The sequence below is a fragment of the Macaca nemestrina genome, chromosome 7, assembly GCF_043159975.1.
Source record: "Macaca nemestrina isolate mMacNem1 chromosome 7, mMacNem.hap1, whole genome shotgun sequence".
Taxonomy (NCBI): Eukaryota; Metazoa; Chordata; class Mammalia; order Primates; family Cercopithecidae; genus Macaca; species Macaca nemestrina.
Genome location: NC_092131.1, coordinates 119,640,267 through 119,663,002, shown reverse-complemented (window position 1 = coordinate 119,663,002; position 22,736 = coordinate 119,640,267). Strand labels below are relative to the sequence as shown.

The 22,736-nt window shown below is 41.0% G+C and overlaps 1 protein-coding gene across 7 annotated transcripts in view; it reads left to right on the top strand.

The window, feature by feature from the left end:
- The window catches only part of LOC105493094 (interleukin 16), a 129,747-nt gene that overhangs the window by 35,091 nt on the left and 71,920 nt on the right, over positions 1-22,736 (top strand). For all 7 annotated transcript variants that reach the window (XM_011760518.3, XM_011760517.2, XM_011760516.3 and 4 more), the window contains one exon: positions 6,010-6,422. In XM_011760518.3, coding sequence (XP_011758820.2) covers positions 6,010-6,422 — 413 coding nt within the window. The remainder of the gene's footprint in view (positions 1-6,009; positions 6,423-22,736) is intronic.

The following is a 22,736-nucleotide window of genomic DNA, read 5'->3' as shown; positions in this document are numbered from 1 at the left end:
AAGAACAATGATGGGTGGATATACCCTTATTTATCTGGGTGGAAACGCCTTTATTTATCTAGCTCCTTCTTGAGATTAACTATATAGCAGGCCTTTACCATATTGGAGGTAATATATACTGAGTGGGAAATCCCTTTTCTGACTTATCCTGTGCCCCAGGGGCCTGGATCTTGTTGAGGCCATCCTGATGCCCCACTCATGCCTGTGCACTGATGGTTAGGTTCTCCTTCCAGGATGCTGAAAGTGCAGTGGTCCCTGTGAGGGGCTTCTCCAGGGTCTCAAGGACTTTTCTGAGGAGCAGCATTGAAAATCTTCCCTGATGACTCTTGACTTGTCTTCTACTCTGAGGTTAGCCCACTGTGGCTCCTTGTCACTCTGATGTTGGTTGGTTACCTGGAGTCCATCATTCTGTTGTCCTAGTTGAGATGGTTTCCTTGAGAACACTTCATATGTTGTTGGTCCTGGAAAAGTCTGTTGGAAAGGGCCACTGAAACACTCGTCTGCCATTCATTCACTGAACATGCCGAATGCCCCTTCTTTGTGTCAACCTCCATCAAAGCTTTGGGGACCAAAAATTAATGAGACTATATCTATCTCTCCTCTCTAGGAGGTAACAGTATAGAGGAAGAAAGACGACAGATATGAAACTAACTTCAACACAACTTGCTTAAATTACCAGTTGGGAAACTGAGGCCCAGAGACACTGTCTTCCTAGTCCTCTGTACAGTGTATAGTGACATACACAGAACTACTCCCAGCTGCAGATCCAATGGAATCCTATTAAAGATACTCCTTTTTTTTTTGAGACAGGGTCTCATTGTTGCCCAGGCTGGAGTGCAGTGCTGTGATTTTGTCTCACTGCAACCTCCACCTCCCAGGCTCAAGCAATCTCTCCATCTCAGCCTCCTGAGTAGCTGGGACCACAAGCACATGCCGCCATGCTGGCTAAGTTTTGTTTTTTGTTTTTTGTTTTTTTTTTTTTGTATTTTTGGTAGAGATGGGGTTTCACCAGGTTGCCCAGGCTGCCCTTGAACTCCTGAGCTCAAGCAAATCACCCGCCTTGGCATCCCAAAGTGTTGGGATTACAGGCGTGAGCCACTGTACCCCACCTAAGATATTCTTTTAGAAAGAGAAAGAACAATACATTTCTTCATTCCTTATCATTGAGTTATTCTTTAATTGACAAAGACAAAAATTATCCCCTGGGCTAGAGTGACCAAACTTTAAAAATTGCCTTTGATATAGGACACTGTTGGAGAATTCAGCAATTTGAAACACATTTTACCAGCTAGTTTTCCTTTCTCCATATAGGTATTTACCCTCCCAAAGATCTCCAGTGAGTTAAATGTATTTTATCCAGATGGAAATACTGTGGCCTTTCCTCCGGTGGGTTAGTTTACCTAGCACAAAAACAGGCACTTGACAGTTTCTCAACAAGTGCTTGCTGAATGAAATAAAATAAAATAAAATAAAATAAAATAAAATAAAATAAACCCATAAAGGAAGGAAGGAAGGAAGGAAGGAAGGAAGGAAGGAAGGAAGGAAGGAAGGAGGAGGAAGGGAGGGACAGACTAACTGATCCTGCTTCACAGCACATATTCTGCAATTTTTTGAACTTCTTTAAAGGGGAGGAACTATCCATTTATTTTCAATTCAGCTCTACCCTTTTGGCTCTGCATTTTCTAAATAAATGACAGCTCTGCCATGGTAAAAACATATACTGATAACTATGATGATGAGTCAGTCCTGTCCCACTTTTTTTTTGGCACAGTGTCCTTACCCTTATAAGATGTGATGGGGAGACCCCTTCCAGATCTAGTATTCTGTGGAAGATAGAACTAAAGAGCAAATACACTAGCCCAGTTGGGGAGACATGGGAAAGCCTTCAGGGAGTTGGAGAGCAGTTTTCTAGGGAGTTGCAGAACTTCTCAGTTTTTCTGCTGGGAATTAAAAGCAACTGATCGCATTAGCTTAGCCATGTTAGAAACCTTCATTGTGCATCCTCTCCCCACGCCCTGGAATCCTCTGGAGAAGACCCACAAGGCTGTCTTGTGGAGGGTCCACCAGAGGCAGAGAAAATCTGGCAAGAGTTTGACAAGTTGTCATAGAGCCTGGGGAAAAATAAGGGAAAGCTCATTAGTTCCAACCTTTTGAAGGCAGCTGGACTGGAGGACTGGCACAGGCTTGCCCCCAAGCTCTGCTGACATTTGGTTCCTTTAGGGAGCAATAGCTGGTTCCAATGTCCTGAGCTCAATTACTGAAACTAAGATGAACCATGTGACCACAGCACTGTGTTTTCAATTATTCTCTCTCCCTTCCTCTCTCTCGGTGCCAGGCCTGGAGGGAAGGCAATCTCCCACAGAAGTCCAATTCTGGCTTCTCCGCTACAGCTCTTTTGCAATTGTTCTCTTCTTCCTTAAAAAAAAAAAAATTTCCATAATGACAAGGCTCATTTTGAAAACTGCCTTCACTCTTAACCAAAGGATTAATTCCTTGCCCCCTGGTTCATTGCCATCTCCCATCCCATGGGCCCTGCCATCCCACATGAGAGCCTAGGTTATGAAAGTGGTGATTCTCTTCAGAATAGCTTATTTTTTCAAAGCTGTCGGTACTCATCAGACACTCCTGCAAATGGTACATTGGGATTAGCACAGTTTCCACCAAGGAATTTGATTCCTCTGTTCTCTTAAATGCTACATGCAGCCAACTATTCCACCACTGAGTGAAGCACACAACCTTACACCTAGCCCCAAAGGTCCCCAAATTTTTTTTGGTCCTGGAAAATGCCCAGTGAGTGACCTCGCTATTGCTGGGACAGTTATTGCACATTGGAAGAAGAGGTAGAAGAGAAAGGGAATCGGGTTTGCATTCCAAGAACCCGTGCAGACTGTGGCAATTCTTGGTGGGACAAGAATGCAAGAGGCTGTTATACGAGAGCCTGGCACTGGGGCATGGAGGGGGTAGAGTTGAGGCCTTGACTGGCTATGACTGGCTTCTCTCCTAGGCTTGGGGTGGGATAGGAGAGTTTCAAAAATCCTCTTGGCCCTTGGATGTCACTGTTTTCCATGCTTTATGCCAGCAACGGCAGTGAGAAGAGCCACTATTCCAGGAGGGTTTTTTTAAAAAAAGCAAAAAGAAGAGTCTATTTGTGTGCATAACTGCATAGGTTGATGTGGTTTCAGACATGGCTGGATCTGGATGCTCATGTCTGAACTCAGTCCCTCTCAGATTTTCTCTCTATCCTCCTTCTTTATCTCTGTCTCTCTCCCCACCTCTATGAGTGCTGTACCTTCTGTGTTGGCTTCACTCACAGGCAGCCCCTCTACAAGGTGGACCTCAGCATCCCCATGTTTATATCTTTCCTGTTTAGCACCAGCAAAGTCCGGAAGGATTTTAACACAGCAATGATTATCTTACAAATTTCCAAATGCCTAATGGACCAGTGTTAGCTGTGACCAACACACACACACACGCACACACACACACGCACATACACACACACATCTTTCCCCATGAAACCCTGGTGAACTATGGGAACTCCTAAGGAACTGATCAAAATGGAAAGAAGTTTGGATATATTAATATTTATAGCGACATTGGTGTGGAGAGTCACTAGTTTTGGGAACTGGAATTGGCAGGATGCAGAGAAACTCTTGGGTTGGGGATGGGGGCAGAGGAACATTCACAATCTGCATTTGGAAGATGACATCTGGAACTAAAGGCAATAATGAGGTAAAAGAGAAAACTACTCTAAAAGCTTGAAACCTATGTCGTCTTCTGCCAGTGGATCTGAGCATTGATATACTGGTTAACAAATCCTCTAAAATGCAGCAAGTTTTTTAACCAAGCAGACAGACTGTGACCTCTGGACTTCAGTTCATGGCTGTGGGGTTTGTAAAAGGCAGACCTGACACAACAGTTTCAGTGGCTGTAGGGAAAGGAAGCAGACTCTGGGCTGAGGCTTGAAGAGGAGGTAAGCATGAGGGGAGGAAGTACAAAGTGCAGAGCATTTGCTCAAGAAGACATGAAGGGGATAAAGGAAAAGCAAATGACAAGGGCAGGACATGGAGTTAATATGTAGTGTTTGAAAGACAGAAAAGGTTTGAGTGTGTTTATGTCCTGAGGATAAAGATCCAGCACAGAGGAAGTGATTGAGGCTAAAGGTGAGAAAGGCAATAGTCAATGAGAAGGTAGAGCCAGGGTAAAGCATACAGGCTTCAGAGACAGATTTCCTGGTTTGATTCCTGCTTTTACTGAGTCCTAGCTATGTGATCTTGAGAAAGTCACCTAACCTCCCTGTGCCTTAGTATCTCTTCTGTAAAATGAGGATATTGATGGAGCCTACCATAGAGTTTATGAGAACTAAATAGTAAAGCAATGAGAACAATGCCTGGCACACCATAGTGAAGTTTTCAGACATTGTTGGAAATGTGTTATCAAGCTGATTAGTGAAACAGTACTACTGTTGACCAGAGCTGGCGGCCCAGTTGGAGGCCGTGAATGTTTCATGATACCAATCTGTTCAGGAGTGAGAGTGTTTCCTTCAAGGCTTAGAGACCCACAGTCAGGCATGAACTCTGTAGAGGCTTGGATTTGTCTGTGATTGGGGTTTTACTATCATTTGAGATGGAAGGACATACAGTAAAAAACTTAGGCACCTTAAGAGGGTGCTTAATAAAATGGATCAACGCTGAAATAATTTATACTAAAGCATCAAGCACAGTGCCTGATATATTGTAGACTTTCAATCAATCATTCACTCATTTTTGTTTGTTGCTATTGATTGCTGGGATGGTTGGTGAATAAATTGATAAAATCAAAGAGCTAATACAGAAAACAATAAATGTATGCAATGTGAGTGTTGAAAAACAGTCTACTGTTAGGCAGAAATTCTCTTCGGAGGATATGTGAAAGGGTTTTGACGTAATGAAATGTTATTAGGTCTCTGCTATTCCTTATTCAATACTGGATGTGCACAAACAGCAGTACCAATGGGCCAAGAGCATCCCACAATTTGTTGTTCTGGCGACAGCCTCTCTTTTGTGGCTTGGGCCTGAGTCAGAACTTTTTAGGATACAGCATCAGGGCCTCTTTCACCACCTGCTTCATGGAAATTGAATCCATGGGAGGCTCCTCTTGGCAAAGCTGAGCCGGGCTCTTGGCCTGACTGGAAAGCCTATCTTTGGTCTGTCTGGCTGTGAGAGTTTGACCCAGTGCGGGTAGGTGATGAAGCAGGAGCCCCTGGGCTTGACTGTGACTCTGGCCAAGTGTTTGACTTTAGGCCTGGAGAAAGGCACTCATGTTTGCTGGGAACCTGTTATGTGCTCATCCCTTTGGCAGGCATTTGCCAAGTGTCACCTTCTTTTATGCTCACATCAACTCTGGCAGGTCAGTGTTAGGTAAGACTTCCAACCTTCTTAGCCTTGGGTTCTTCACCTGTCAATGGAGGACATAAGACATCAGTGGTCTTCAGACTCACCTCCATGGATTCTGGGGTTTCTTTGGAGATGCCATGGGAGTTACCAAGGGTGGAGTTACCAGGGGACCAGGGAAGTGGAACTTAGTCTTCGGTTTTCCCATCTTTGGTCTGCTCTATAGACTGGAGTTCACTGTACACTTTTGTTTAAAGAATGGCTTCCAAGTTTAAAAACTTCACAAAGCACTGGCCTCTATGATCCCTAAACTGTCTCCTGTGACTGATTACTGGCTCTTCTGCTAGTGCCTTGTGTTGGTACTTCCCCTCTCTGCACCTCAGTTCCCCCATCTGTAGAATGAGAAGTTCTGGGGCTAGGTCTCCATGATACTGGGAGTGGAGTGGGTGTTAACTGCTTGGGTTAACTGAGCCCCATTTGGCTGGCACACTGGAAGGGCCAGTGATCTTAAAGGATGATCTGCCCATCTGTCCTGCTTCATGGGCACCAAGAACCTGTGGCTCAGATCCAGGACTCGTGCAGCTCCACTTGTCAGCAGCAAGTCACATTGCTTCTTCCCATTTCCTCTTTCCTCTAGGGACTCATGAAGTGGCAGCTAAGCCCTGTCCAGTGGCCACCCGTCAACCAAGGGCCAGAGACCAGGAAAGGAAGAAAGGCAGCTTCACTTCCTCTTTGAGGATGGAGTCACACAGCCGCACGGGAAAGAGCAGAAAATCCACAAAATTTCGGTCCATCTCCAGGTCCCTGATTCTCTGTAATGCTAAGACCAGTGATGATGGCTCTAGCCCTGATGAGAAATATCCTGATCCCTTTGAGATTTCCTTGGCCCAGGGCAAGGAGGAAATTTTCCACTCATCTGCGCAGCTGGCAGACACATCGGAGGCTGGGCCCATCAGCATTCCTGATCTAGCACTGGCCTCTGAGGCTGCTCAACTCCAAGTAGCTGGGAATGATCGAGGCAAGACCTGTAGGAGGATATTCTTCATGAAGGTATGCCTAGGCTTTGCAGGCCTGAAAGAGCCTGCAGTTGGTTTCTGGTGCTGTGAATTAAAGTATTTGAATCCATTTATTCAAAAATCAGGAAGCTGCAGAGTTGTAATTCTGAAAGAGAGCAAGGAAAAAGTTGAGGTAGGGCCCACTGGAACTATAACAATGAGCATGGGAGTGAATCAGGCTCAGTTAACACTCTTGCTTGAGAGGTTCAGGGAAGCACTATTTCACTCTAAGGTAAACTGAGCCTAGATCCTTGATGGAAAATGCCAGATGCAGTAGTCAATACACTGGGAAGCTCTCATCTCTAGACAGGTACTATAGAACATACCATAGGCAGGTCAAATCACATCTTTCTTGTAGACTTGTAGAAACAGACTTACAGGGCCTGGGCAGATGAGGAGGCCTTTTGGCAAGCAAGGTAAGGGGTGCCAGATGAGTGAGTTTGTTCCCTGAATGCTGACTGTGAACATTTTCCAGGTGCCCGCTCCCATTTTCAATATAGGTGTAGATGCTGAAGATGGCAAGTGTAGCCATCAATAAGGGAGCGGGAAATAAGCAGTGTTTGAGGACCTGCCAGAATTCAGAATGTTTTCCTTTCTGTTATATCGTATTTCAATTTTTGTCATCATAATGAGATGGAGATTGCAGAACAGCAGAAATCTAGACTGATTAAAAGATTTTGATGTCAAACTATTCACTATCAAGTGCTGTGCCTTCTGTGAAAGGTGAGATTTCTCAAGGGTCCAAATGGCCCTGAACCATGGGGTCAGTGCTGCCAACTCAGTGATGAGCCAACGTAGAGACATTTCTCCTATAGCCTACTGCCAGGCTATGAATATAAATAGGGAAGGCATTCTAGTACCTTTGAAAGGGGTCTGTCACATCTGTACAGCTTGCCTTCTTCAGGAGGGAAATCACTATTTAATATACATAATGAACAACATTTCTGTTAAGGGCCTTAAGGATTGCACAGCATCCTTAAGGGCCTCACCCAGCCCAGTGTGCTCTATAACCCATGATATGACTTCTGTTAATATGTCCTGCACTCACTTAATAGGGTAGAAGGAGAAGCCAGCAGCCCAGTGGGTTTGGGGGAGGCTCACCAGGCTCCCAGGCTGCCATTAATGATGTGAAAAAATCCAATCCACCAACTGAGAGTCAAATTTATTAGTGACATTGTGAATGTATCTAGATTAGCACTTACCTAAATGAAATTCAAAAATTATTTCAAGACCTCAGCAGAATTCTAGAATGGATTATTCACACGCTTCCATTTAATATCATAGGTATTTCCTGGGCACCTATTATCTGCAAGGCACGGTGGGGGTCCAGTCTCTGCCCTGAAATAACTTACTTAAAATAGAGTAAAAAATACAGTACAAGATGGGTGTAGGAGGGCTGTGGGAAGCTCAAAGGAAAAAGGGAGCACATCTCTGGGGGTGCTGTCATTCCTTCCTTCATTCAGTAAATACTTAAGCCAGGCATGGGAGTGAGCAAAACAGACCCAGTCCTTGCCCTGTTGCAACTTTTATTCTGATTTGGGGATACAGATAATAACAACTTGATATATAATATTATATTAAATACTGAAGGACTATGAAGAAATATTAAGCAGGATAAGGGGATAGAGAGTGATGAGGAGGGGTTACTGCTTTTTTTTTTTTTTTTTTGGAAAAGGTAATCACAAAGCCTTCCCTAAAGATGTGACATTTTGGCAAGGACCTGAATGAAGTGGAGGGGTGTGTCACATGACCACCTGGGGAAGGGCATTCCAGGCAGTGGGAACAGCATGTGCAAAGACAGGAAGCAAGAATGTGCTTGGGAGCATCAAGGAGACCAGTATGCCTGGGGTAAAGAGGAAAGAGGAGGATGGTAGAAGACCAAGTTGAGGTGGCAGCCAGGGACCGGAACAAGGGCTGTGGCAAGGACTTGGAATTTTATTCTACGAAGGATGGGAAGCCATTGGAGGATTTTGAGTAGGAAAGTGACATGCTCAGATTGGTGCTTTAAAAGGAGCACTCTGACTACTGAGTGGAGAATGGAGTGAAACCAGTTGCGGGGACTGCAGCAATAACCCAGGCCAGAAATGATGTGACTTGGACTGAGGTGGTGTGGGTAGAGGCACTGAGAATGGCCAAGGTCGGGATTTGTTGATGCAAGGATGTAGCATGTGAGAGAATGAGAGAAGTAAACTTCAACTGCAAGTTTCAGCCTGAGAACCTGGGGGTAGAAGTTTCAGCTTGAGCACCTGGGGGTAGTAGTGGAAGGAGGTGCCCTGTCCCAACCTGCAAAACAGGAGAGGCTGGAAAAATGGTCAGGAAAATGGTGAGTTGTGCTCTTAAGGGTGCGCAATTATATTAAGCAGGGGTGGATGGGAGAGAATTCCAGGTGAAGGGACATGCGTCTGCAAAGACAGGAGAGGAGAAGTCTGAATGCTTATGCTGGGGCCTCTGGGCACAGGTGAGCACGTCTGTCACTCTGTCCTTGTACCTATTCCACGGCAGGAGACCAGATACTTGGGAATGGCTAGATGGCACGGGGAAGCAGTGGGCATGGGGAGGGACCTGGGCAGGGGAAAGAACAAACTTCACCTTTTCATCTCTTTGTGATTCACATGTGCACCACTTTTTTTTTTTTTTTTTTTTTTTTTTTTTTTTTTTTTGAGACGGAGTCTTGCTCTGTCACCCAGGCTAGAGTGCAGTGGCGCGATCTCAGCTCACTGCAACCTCTGCCTCCTGGATTCAAGCGATTCTCCTGCCTCAGCCTCCAGAGTAGCTGGGACTACAGGAGCCTGCCACTATGCCCAGCTAAGTTTTAAAAATATATTTAGTAGAGATGGGGTTTCACCATGTTGGCTGAGCTGGTTTCAAACTCCTGACCTCAAGTGATCTGCCCGCATTGGCCTCCCAAAGTGCTTGGATTACTGGCATGAGCCACCACACCCGGTCCATATTTTGGTTTTAAAAATGTTTTCACAACTCTTATCTCATTGTCTTACTTTCCCCCAAACCTTGGGAGGAAGGTAGTAGAATATGTTAATGATGCATATTATCAAATATACATATACTAATATAATAATAGCAGTATTACTATTTCTGAAGGGCAATATGGCACAGGGGTTAGTGGTGTGGGCTCATTAATCTCACTGCCTAGGTTGTTTCTCAGTGACTAGCTGTGTAATCCTAGGCAATCCGCTTTACCTCTCTGTGCCTCAGTTTTCTCACCTGTTAAATGGAGAATGTTAAAAATAGTATATATCTCATATGGATTTTATAAGGATAATATTATAGGCACTTACATGAGAAAATTCACCTAAAACAGAACAGTGTGCACAGTAATTGCTTGATAGATATGATGATGATTATTATCTCTATTTTAGCATGAGGGCACTAATTCTGAGGAATTAAGCACTCAATGAATTCAATCACATTTATGGAGTCCCTTCAATGTGCTAGACAGTGTGCAAGAGTTATAGTTGATGGTGCTTAGAGGATAATGATGGAGACAGGGACAAACCAGATCATTCTTATTTCTGATGTGGCCAAAGTGCAGGCACAGACATGTCAGGGAAATCACGGGTACACTGGAGAGGGCAGACAGTGTGGGGAGGGGCGTCCTGGGGGAGGTGGCTGTTGAAAGCAGGATATTCCAGGAAACCAGTCTGGATGGTGGTAAGAGGTGGGAATGGGCAGAGGGATATGGGCTTGTAGGAGCTCACAGGGGCTTGGAAGAATTTGCCGGGAGTGGCGGAAGAGGTGATGAGCACAGTGGAGTCAAGTTTGAGGCAGGGATGAACTGGGACAACAGAGAGGGGCGTTGTCCGGTTCAGAACCTGAGATCTCTTGTTCTTTTTTTTAAGGAGCACAAGTGATCCTTAAAGATCCAAGAGTGAATTCTAAGCAAGGGAGGGTTTCATTTGTCTAAGCAAGTCCTGCGATCAAAGGTGCCAGGTCAGCAAGGTCAAAGGCGACAGCAGGTCTCCTCATATCCTTTCTGGAGAAGCTCAGAGTACTCAATAGCCCACTCACTTCTCCCTTCTCACAGGGACACTTTAGTCCATGCCCTGACTGCCTCCCTCCCTGCCTCCCCTCGTCAGAGTGGCCCTGCACCCAGACGTGACTCAGTTGGCCCAGATGAACTCTGCAGGTTCCAGCAATGCCATGGTTACACTGATTTCAAAACAACATCTGGAATGAGGCTCTGTGACGTTAGCCTCTCTTCTGGAAACGCCTAATATAAAAATTAAAGAAGAGGAAGTTATATAAACAGCCAACTTTTTTTTTTTTTTTAAGCCTTATTGGATGGGTTGTATTTGGCCCAGACAAGACTGGTAAATTAATGCCCCAGGATGTGCCAAAGTGGGGCATGGACATGAAGAATTCGAACTAATTACTCATTTGAATCTGTATTGTGCATTAAAGTACTGATTAGGGCTTTTTGCTCTGGGGGAGCTTCTAGACCCCAGAAGATGAATTCAAATGGAAGAATGTCAAAAGGCAGCCTTCCCAAGTTAACAAACAAAAACAAATACAATTTATCCGACTTAGAACTTTGAAAGAAGGAATACAGGGACTCACTGGCTACTCCAGCCCCTGTCTGTTTTCAAATGGGAAGAGTATTTTTAAATGCCCTTTAAGTAGGTTGTTAAGGCCAAATGGAAGGCAGCTCAGTTAGAGGGAATGAAAGCTCAAACTCTCCCTCTCCTCTTTCCTCTCTTCCTTCTCCTTGCTTCCTTATTTCTTTCTTTTTTTTCAGACATTGGCAGGCACCTGGTATGTGCTATCCTCTGGAGATAAAGAAATAGATTTGATATTATACCCTCAGGAAACTTGCAGTCTAGAGAAGGGGGCAGGTGTAAGCATAGTTAATCCTGTCCCTTGTGTCTTCCCCAACCTAAATGGCATTCCTTGCTCAGTTTTCTTAAGGAAAGGACTCATCCAGAGAATGAGTAATGGAAGAATTATATCCTACAAAGAGACTTCTAGGTTACCTCTCATTTCCCTGGAACATTCCACAATAGTAGGATTTACACCCTTCATTATGGAGCTTCCCTAGAAGGAATGGGTCCAGCTAAGACTTCTGTGAAATCTAAGCAATCTTAGAAACGAGCAAATGAGCTCTGGTCAAGCTATCTCCTGTCCACTCCTCCAGGAGGCTCAGTATACATGGGTGGTGGACAAAGGTAGGATTCCCTGGAGAGTTAAAGGGCATCAGAGCACAGGGGGTGCAGGTGAAGATGGAGGTGAAAATGCAAAGGGGACAGTGGAGGAAGAGGAGAGAAAGCTGGAGGTAGGAGTGAGAGGGATCACTCCTACATCTCAGAAGTCAAACCTGGCCCCAGACTCACAAATAAATCATTTTCTGGCTGGGCACAGTGGCTCACGCCTGTAATCCCAGAATTCTGGGAGGCTGGGGTAGGTGGATCTCTTGAATCCAAGGAGGTTTTGAGACCAGCCTGGGCAACATAGCAATATAACATAATATAACAATAACATAACATAGCAACATGACATAACAATACCTTGTCTCTGAAAAAAGGAAGGCAAGCAGGCGGGCAGGAAGGGAGAGGAGAGGAGGGCAGGGAAGGGGAGGGAAAGGAGGGGAGATTACCCCAACGTCGGTCTCTCTCTCTCTCTCTCTGTCTCTGTCTCTTAAAACAGTGTCTTGCTTTATCACCCAGGCTGGGATGCAATGGCATGAACATGGGCTCACCACAACCTCAACCTCCCAGGCTCAAGTGATCCCCCGTTTCAGCCTCCTGAGTAGTTGGGACAACAGGCACAAGCCACCATGTCTGGCTAATATTTGTATTTTTTGTAGAGGTGGGGTTTCACCATATTGCGCAGGCTGGTCTCGAACTTCTGCACTCAAGCAATCCACTCACCTTGGCCTCCCACAGTGCTGGAATTACAAGAGTGAGTCACCCTGCTCAGCCTACCCCAAGGTCATAAAGATATTTTTTCATGTTTTTTCTAGAAGCTTCGTTGTTTTATCTTTCACATTTGGATCTTTAATTCACATTAAGTAAATTTTTGTATATGTTGTGAGTTAGCTGCTAACTTTTCTCCTACATGAATATCCAAAGAAGTCAACACCATTTTTTGGAAATCCTGTCCTCACCCCACTGCATAGCAGTGTCATCTCTTTTATAAGTCAAGGATCAAATATGTATAGGTCTATTTATGGTTTCTCTATTCTGATCTATTAGTCTTTTATTTTTCCTATTTTTGCACAGTTCAATTTACTGAAGCTTTCTAATAAGCTTTATGATATTTCGTCAGTAAGTCCTCCACATTTGTTCTTAAAACTAGACTTGGTTTTTCCGTTGGAATTATTGGAATTGCATTGGCTTTACAGATCAATCTGAAGAAGACTGACATCTTTACAGTACTTAATATTCCAATCCCTTTACATGATATATTTCTGCAAAGTTTGACTGGATATTTGTTGCTGTTGTTGTTGTTTATTTTTCAGCATACCCAATCATTACCTACCATTTTTGAATAAGCAGAACTCTATTTCTCCCCTTCCAATTTTTGTACTTTTTTCCCCTTTATTTTACAGGTTAGGGCCTACAGTGCAATGTCGAATAGAAGTGGTGATAACAGGCATCCTTGTCTCATTCCTAATCTCAAGGGAAAAGTTTCATTATTATTATGTCAGTATGTATGATGTTTGCTGTAGTTTTTTTGTAGCTACCCTTCATTGGATTAAGGAAGTTTCCTCTGTTCACAGTTGGCAGAGGTTTTATTTTGCCCCCTACCCCCACCCCTAAAATGAATTGTTGAATTTTGTGAAATGATTTTTTTCTACATTTGTTGAGATGCTCATATGGAGTTTTATACTTTACTTGTTAATGGAGTGAATTGGACCAATTGACTTTTTTGAATGTTGAAACAACTTTGCTGGAATAAACTCAATTTAGCTATGATGTATTGTCCTTTTAATATAACTCTGGATTTGATATGCTAATATTTTGTTAGTAATTGTTGCCACTTGTGTTTATGAGAGAGATAACCTAAAAATTTCCTTTCTGGTAATGTTTTGGTCTGGTTTTCAAACTATGGGTATTTTGACCTCATGAAACGAGTTAGGAAATACTTTCTCTTTTCCATTTTCTGGAATACTTTGACTTACATTTGTGCTATAGATTTTTAAAATGGCTGAAGAATTCACCTATGAGCCATCTGGGACTAGAGATTTCTTTTTGGAAAGGTTTTAAATTATCATTGTATTTATTTAGTAGAAATAGGACTATATAAATTTTCAACTTCTTTGGATATCAGTTTTGGTAAGATGCATTTTTCTTCTGAGAATTTGTTTCATCTGAATTTCCGAATTTATTAGCATGAAGTTATTAATAAAAATCCTATATTTTTACTCAAATTTTGAGATAGTTGTAGATTTACATAAAGTTGCAAAGAATAATAGAAAGATCCTGTGTACCTTTTTCCAGTTTTCCCCAAAAGTAACATTTTGCATAACTCTAGTACAGTAGCACAACCAGCATATTGATTTTGATACAAACCATTAATATTACTCACATTTTCTCAGCTTTGCTTACATTGATTTGCATGTGTGTGTATACTTGTTATTTTTTAGGCATTGGTAAAAACCATAGTGATGTTCATTTTTCATTCCTAATATTGATACATATGTCTTCTCTTTCTCTGTGTGTGTGTGTTTGTGTGTCTTGACTGAGTCCTAGATTAATTGTTCCATAGTTAAAGAAGAGAATGTATTGTGAATGATTTTAATCTCTGGAAATTTGTTGAGAATATATATACACACACAAATATGTATATATATATGTCTGTGTATATGTGTACATACATATCTGTATATACATATATATTTGTTGAGTGCCACCTTCTATATTTGTCTATTAGGTCAAATTCCACAATAACCATGAATTTGAGTGAATAGACAAATAGAGAAGATATTTGTCTACCTATTTCCCCTATGAATAGGTTGTTAGCTATTTTCCCAATCTTTTTTAACTTTATCAGTTCCAGCTTTCAATTATTTACTGAAAGAAGCATGTTAAAGCCTCTCATTATTATTGTAGATTTGTCTGTTTCTCCTTTTAGTTCTGGCAGTTTTTGCCTTACGTATTTTGAAGTTATACTTTATGTGAATAGACCTTTATAACTTTTTAATGTTTTCTTGGTTGATGAATGCTCTTAAAATTTTGAAATATTCTTTTGACTAGTGCTGATTTTTTTCTGAAAAATTTTCTGATACTAGTATAGCTTCACCACTATCTTTTGGTGAGTGGTTGCATGGTATATCTTTTTCCTCCTTTATCTTCAATCTGTGTTCCCATATTTAACATGTATATCACAGGCAAGCATCATATAATTATGTTGTTCTTCCTTCAATCTTTGTCTTTATAATTGTAGTCAAACTATTTACATTTAATATCATTTCAGATGTGTTTAGATTTGTGCATACTCTCTTATTATTTGGTGTCTAATTGTCTCAAGTGTTTTATATTCTGTTTTCTCTCTCTTCTTGCCCTCTTTTGTACTAACATAATTTTTACTCTTCCATTTTCCCTATAATTAGCTTGTTAGCTATAATTTTTTTTTTACCTTTTTAATCATTAAAATATACAATATACACTCTTAATATATTAGTCTTATATAAATTTGTACTTTTTATTAGTTCTCAAATAATGCTAAAACCTTAGCACAGACAACTCCATTTATACTTGCCCACTTTTTGGTATTATTGTCATGCATTTTAATTCTACATATATTTTAAACTCCAGACTATATCATTATTATTCTATAGAGTCAATATTCATGTACATTAATTTACATGTTTACCTTTTTCATTACTTTTCATTCCTTGCTGCATTTATGTGTTTCTCAGTAAGATCACTTCCTTTCTGCCTGCAGCAGGCTGCCTCTAATACAGGTAGGCCCTGGAGTGAAAGTACAAATAAGATCTAAATATGAAGTGTCTAAAAAGTTATAAGTCAAGGTAAAATATATTAAAAATATACCTTCTACCTTCCTACCTTGACAAATATACCTTTGCAAGAACTTGGATGGCCAAGTTCAACTGACTTCTTGGACTCCTCAGAGTTTTACACTGGAAGGTGATAGTGTAGGAAAAGTCATTTCATGGCTCTGGCTGCCAGCTAGGATCCTCTTTCTTGTACCACTCTCAGCACTGTTCATCACCACTAGGGACCACAGATGCATGTATGTGAACACCTGTAGTTCTCTAATCACTGCCCCCATGCCCAGTAAACAGCTACCCTGGCACCCCTCCAGCCTTGAACTGTGCATACCAGTGGTGTAATTATCTATGGATAGCACAGACCCAGAGAAAAGATGAGGTTGGGGGCTGTATTAGTCCATTTTGCATTTCTATAAAGGAACACCTGAGATTGGGTAATTTTTAAAGAAAAGAGGTTTATTTGGCTTACCATTCTGCAAGCTATACAAGTATGGGACCAGCATCTACTCGGCTTCTGTTGAGGCCTCGGGAAGATTTTACTCATGATAGAAGAGGAAGGGAGAGCAGTTGTATCACATGGCAAGAGAGGGAGCGAGAGGAGTGGGGGTCCCAGACTCTTTTTAACAACCAGATCTCATGTGAACTCATGACCGCAAAGAGCACGAAGCCATTCACGAGGAATCTACTCCAATGACCCAAACACCTGCCACTAGGCCCCACCTCCAACACTGGGGATCACCTTTCAGCATAAGATTTGGAGGAGACAAACATCTAAATTGTATCAGGGGCACAAGCTCTCCTGATGGAGTCGGATGTCTCCCATTTCTCAGTTTCTCTCTAGCTGAATGTTAACAGGTCACAAAGTAGACCTGGAACCCCATGTTTACTCACTCTGGAGCTGGTACTCTTTTTGTGACACGGTGGAGCACAGAACTGAATGAGACCGGGAACTGGCACATAATAATGACTCTATAAATATCTGTGAAAGGAGTGGCTGCATAAATGGGTATAATGAGACCACCCTTAAGGCAGAAAGTCTATTCACATGGCCAAAACTTGCATTTGTTTATCTGAGTCAACACACGGCTTTACACTGGATATTGCTTTGGGCATTCCCGTTGGGTGGGATATGGAGTTACAGGGCACTCGATCAGGAAGAAGGACAGCAGCACATGAGACCAAAAGTGTGGGAGGTCCCCACTTCAGAACTGCCTTCCTAAAAAGATGTGAAATGCTTTATCCACATGAGAATGACCTCCATAGAGTGGAAAATCATGCTTGCTTTAAAAATTCAAAGTAATTGGTCAAACAGTGTCACTACTCATATAGCATGACTCAGGATTTGATGAGGTCAGATCAGTCGTCTGAATCTCTGGCATGTGCTGTGGTTGGAGAAAAGGTGGTCAAGGCCTTCCTTCAGCAGACAAAATCCTTTGCTTTGCTGCCCATGAGCAACTCAGCCTGTGGGGCCTGGGCCTTCTTGGCAAGTGGGAAACCCAATCTTTTGGCTGCCTGCCTCTTCCTGCCACAGAAGAGCGACTTGTGGATGCTGAGAGCAGCCACTGAGAGGGAAGCTTGGGGCTCCAGGACTCCCACAGAGCCAGCTGTATCCCCTGAGTATGTGGGAGGATGAGCAGGGAGGCAAGGGTGGTCCATGTGCAGGAAGCAAGGAGGGGCTGCCCACAGGTATGATTAATCTTCACTTGCTGACTGTCTCCCCAGTTCCATGTGATTTCTAGTTGTTGTTTCTATTGCCAGAAGACATTTAGTACTATTCCTGAAAGCTAGCTTTAGGAGTTGGCCTTTTGATTTTCATTAGCTCTGGCAGAATATCATTTGGTTAGTGAAGAGAGGTTAGATAGAAAAGAGGAGGAGAATAAGGCCGGGCGCGGTGGCTCTTGCCTGTAATTACATTTTGGGAGGCTGAGTCGGGTGGATCATCTGAGGTCAGGAGTTCGAGACCAGCCTGGCCAACATGGCAAAACCCTGTCTCTACTAAATACATAAAATTAGCCGGGCCTGGTGGTGGGCGCCTGTAATCCTAGCTACTTGGGAGGCTGAGGCAGGGAGAATTGCTTGAACTTGGGAAGTGGAGGTTGCAGTGAGCCGAGACTGCACCATTGTACTCCAGCCTGGGTGACAGAGGGAGACTCCATCTCAAAAAAAAAAAAAAAAAGAAAAAAAGAAAAAAAAAAAAGAAAGAAAAAAGAAAAAAAAGAAAAAAAAAAAAGAAACTGGGAAGAAGTAGTAAACCATCTACCTTTCCAACTCTATTTCTCAATATGGCCCTTCATTTGTACATTACAACCCAAGTAGGCTTCTCCCTGTTCTTCACATACAACCCACTGGTTACTGCTTCCAAGCCTTTGCCCTTGTGGCTCTCTCTGCTTGGAATATCTTCCTCACTCTCATCTTTATGAACCCAAGTCTTAGTTATCCTCTAAGGCTCAGCTTCAGTGGAACATCCACCATAAAGCTTTTTCTGATCCTCCTCTTATCCTGCACCCTTAATTTCCACCAACCCTACTTGAAACAACAAACAATTAAGAAACTTATATATTCCCACTGAAGAATGGCAACTAGCTGCAGGTAGGAGGAATTTACTGTATCAATGTGTGTTTCCACCCCCAGTTTAGAAGAATGTCTGAAGGAAAGGTTTAAGGCTGCATGAGATTCTACACATCACATACATGTATCATAGTTTATTATTTTAAGATCTTCAAAATATTTTATTAAATATCGAGCATATAAAAATGAATTTATAAGATGTATACACACTCTAAAAAATAAAGATGCCCTGTACACCTGTGTGTCAATTATCAAGTTTAAGAAACAAACGTTACCATTAACTTTGGGATTATTTGAATGTTCCTACCTGATGCCTTTCCATTCTCACTCCTCTCTAAGGTAACCACTTAATTTGGGTATATTATTATCTTGCTTTTCTTTATGCTTTATCATACCTGTTTGTATATCTGAATGTTGTAGTATTTAGTTCCACTTATTTTTGTTCAGCATTTACATGGTGTCTATTGTTTATCCTTTTACTTTCAACCTACTTGTTATGTTTCAAGTGAGTTTCTTATGGATGGCATATAATTGGGTCATAGAAATTTTTATTCATTCTACCAGTCTCTGTATTTTATTTTTAAAATTTTATTTATTTATTTATTTTTATTTATTTATTTTGAGATGGAGTCTTGCTCTGTCTCCCAGGCTGGAGTGCAGTGGTGCAATCTTGGCTCACTGCAACCTCCGCTTCCCGGGTTCAAGCAATTCTCAGCCTCAGCCTTCCGAGTAGCTGGGATTACAGGCACCTGCCACCACACCTGGCTAACTTTTGTATTTTTAGTAGAGACAGGGTTTCACCATCTTGGCCAGGCTGGTCTTGAACTTCTGACCACGTGATCCACCCACCTCAGCCTCCCAAAGTGCTGGGATTACAGGCATGAGCCACTGCGCCTGGCCTAGTCTCTGTATTTTAACTGGTGTATTTAAGCAATTTATATTTAAAGTAATAATTTGTATGTTAGAACTTAAGTCTGTCATTTTATTTCCTGTTTGTTCCCTTTATTTCTTGTTTCTCCATTTATTTTCTTTTGCCATCCTGTGTAATCCTCGAACATTTTAAAGAGTTCCACTTTGATTTATTTATTATGCTTTTGAGTATATCACTCCTTATAGTTTTTCATGGTGGTTTTTTATAGTTTCATAGTGGTTGCTGTATATATTACCATATATGCACATAACTTGTTGCACAGCCTATTGGTACTGACATATTGCCACTTCGAGTAAAGTGTAGAAGTCTTACTTATATTTAGATCCCTTTGCCCTTCTCATTTCTTAAATATTATTGTTTTAAGTACTTTCTCTATATCTATCCAACACCTCATTAGGTGTTGTTATGACTTTTGCCCCAACCATAAAATATAAGTAAAAAAACTCATAAAGGAAAAGATGATCTATTATGTTTACTTATAGTTTTACTAATCCTACTGTTCTTCTTTCCTTTCCAAAGGTTCCAGACATTTTATCATTTTCTTTGTATTTGAAGAATTTCCTTTAGCCATTCTTTAAGGGTAGGCCTGCTAGCAATGAATTCTTTTAGGTTTGTTTGTTTGTTTGTTTTTTACCTGAGAATATCTTTATTTTCCCTCATTCCTGAAGGGTAGTTTCAATAGATATAGGATTTATGGTTGACACGAATTTTTTTGTGCTTAAAAAAATGTGTCCTGACTTCTGACCTTCATGTTTTCAGATGTGAAATCTGCTGTCATTTGAATTGGTGTTCTTTTTTTTTTTTTTTCTTTATAGGTAATGTGTCATCTTTTTGTTATTTAAAAAAATTTTCTTCTTTGTCTTTAGTTTTCAGGAGTTTAATTATGATGTATCTAGGTGTTGATTTCTTTGGGTTTATTTTAGTTTGTCTTTTCTCATTTTGCTTGTGAATTCTCAGTTCTTGACATTATAAGTGACTTTCAATTGTATCTTGGACATTTTGATTATTATGTGAGGAGACTCTTCATCTGACTTAGATCTTTTGTTTTAGTAGGCAGCCACTTTGTTTAGGATTAGCATGTAGTTCTGGCCTACTCTTATGAGCTTTTGTTATAATGACATTTCAGTGTTCAGAGCCCTTGCAATGCTATTCTGGTATGCTTCATTTATCTGGCACTACCAGTACTCTTGCTCAATCCCTGCAGTTCTGCCGACTGGGGTGAAACGACCTTTCCTGGGCTGCCTGGTATCTCTGGGTGACCATCTGCTGCTTAGGTTTGGGGACAGACAAAACCTGCAGGACCTGGACCTCTTTTCCCACTAGGTGGAGAGCAGAAAAAATGAAGCACTCAAATGATGCTGCCCCTGAAGATGAACTGGACCACTTGCCAGTGCCCCAGTGATAGAGTGGGGCTGAGTTAACCTAGGATTTTGCTGCTGCTAAAGTAGACATTTCAGACCACATCTTGGCACCCTGGTTGTGGAACAGAGGCAGGGATTCCCCACTAGGTCTTTGCTGGTCTTCCCCCTTTCCTGGTGTTTTAGCCAGGCTGGAGAGAACAGGCTTGTCTTATTTGTTTGTTTGTTTTTGGCTTTGCCTATTGGCAGTTCTGGGTTGCGGGCCTCTCCAGTCTCTAGTTTGGGGTAGATAGTAGATAGAAAGAAAATCCAGGGAACTCACCCTATTGTTGTTTCTCAAGTCCTGAGGTCCCTAACCAGTTCATTCTGACTTTCAGAATCCTTATATTGTTGTCTATTAAATAATTTCCAGAGTATTTAGTTGTATTTAGCAAAGAGGAGGAAAGTCAGTCTCTACCATCTTGTCCTGGAACTGGAAGTCTCAGTTCTTCTTATTTGTGAACATGATGTAAATGTAATTGCACTGTGATTCCTCTTTGGTAAATTTGTTTCTGTTATTCAATATTATGTTCCAGGAATTCATTCATATTATTTCATTTTGTTGTAGTTCGTTGATTTTTCTCTACTCTAGAGTTTTCCATTGTTTGAAAGCCACTCAATTTATCCATTCTACTATTGGTGGACATTTGAGATATTTCCCCTTGCCCCTCCCCTACTTTAAATTAGAGACTGTACTTCTATGGGCATTCTTGTACATACCTTCAGTGGCATCTGTGCAAGTTCAGTAGAGTATAAATCTAGGTGTGGAACTGGTGAGTCAAAGGGTATGGGAATTTTCATTTATACTGGATAATGCCAAATTATCTTCTGAAGTGGTTATACCAATCTACCCTTCCATTAGCAGGTGTAAGTTTCTTTGTTCCTTTGCTTCCTCATCAATCCTTGATAACATCAGATTTTAAACTTTCTCCAATCTTGGGGCAATGAAATTGTTTCTGATTTTAGTTGTAACTTGCATTTCCCTGATTACTAATAATGTTGTACATATATAAAGCTTTTTCATATTTTACAGAACGTTTTATGTGATATGCTCATTCAAACCTTTTTCTATTTTTCTTTTGGCTTGCTGGTCTTCTTCCTTCTTTTCCCAGTTTTCCCTATTTTCTCCCAGCTTTTAATTTGTCATTTTTACTCTTTTAATTAATGAGTAGAAGTTCCTAACTTTAATGTGGGATTTATCAATCCTTTCCTTTATACTTTATGCTTTTGTATCTTATTAAAAATTGTTATTTCCTAAAGTAATAAACATTATTTTATAACATCTATTCTTTTTGTTGTCTTCTAAACATCTTAGAGTTTTGCCTTTTGTATTTATGTTTTTAGTCTACCTGGAATTGATGTCTGTGAAGTATAGGGGTACATTATCATTTTTTCCATACAATTAGCCCATTGTTCCAGCATCCTCTGTTGAAAAGTCTCTCTTTCCCCCCAGATCTAAAGTATTAGTTTTGTCACAATTCAGGTTTCCTCTTATGAACATGGGGTTGTTTCTAGGCTCTCTATTCTATTCCATTTGGTCAGTTTTTAAGATTTTTATGCTAATATGCCATTGTCTTAATCATTATATTTTAAAACAAGTATTGTTCTCTTGTATGAAAGTATCTCCTTCCTAGTGCTTATTTAGATACACTTATTTATTTGAGGCCCTTTGCTTCTTGATAAGTATTTAAGGATAAGCTTAAATCTAAAAAAAAAAAAGACTTGAACGTTTGATACTATATTAAATTTGTAGATAAATTTGGGAGAGAATTGACATCTATTAAGCCCACCATTTAAATAGACATGATATATTGCTGCATTATTCAGGCCTTATTTAATGTATTTCAGTAATTTTTATAATTTTCTTCAGCAAGGGCTTACATATCTTTCATTAGATTAGTTCCCAGGCAGTCCTTATTTTCTGGTACAATTGTAATTCTTATCTTTTTAATAATTCTATTTATGAACTGCTATTTGCTGGCATATGGAATGCAATTTTTAAATAGTTACTTTAATTAAACATTTTATTTTGCAATTATGGTAGATTCACCAAAAGTCATAAGAAAACAATACAGAGAGATCTGTGTATAATCCAGTTTCCCCCAATGGTAACATCTTGTAGAATTATAGTAGAATATTACTGATGTTGATGCAGCCAGGATATAGAATATTTCCATCATTACAAGGTTCCCTCAAGTTACTTCCCTCCCAACCCCATCTCCACCTTTTCTCCTATTTTTTCTACAAGTTTTATAGTCTTACATTATACTTGTAAGTCCATTTTGAGTTAATTTTTGCGTAAAATGTGACACTTAAACCAAGCTTTTTTTTCCTCTCCTGTGGGTATCCAATTACTTATAGCACCATTTGTTGAAAAAAACTATCTTTCTTCCTTTGAATTCCTGCTGCATCTTTGTCATATATCAGTTTGGTATATGCTTCAGG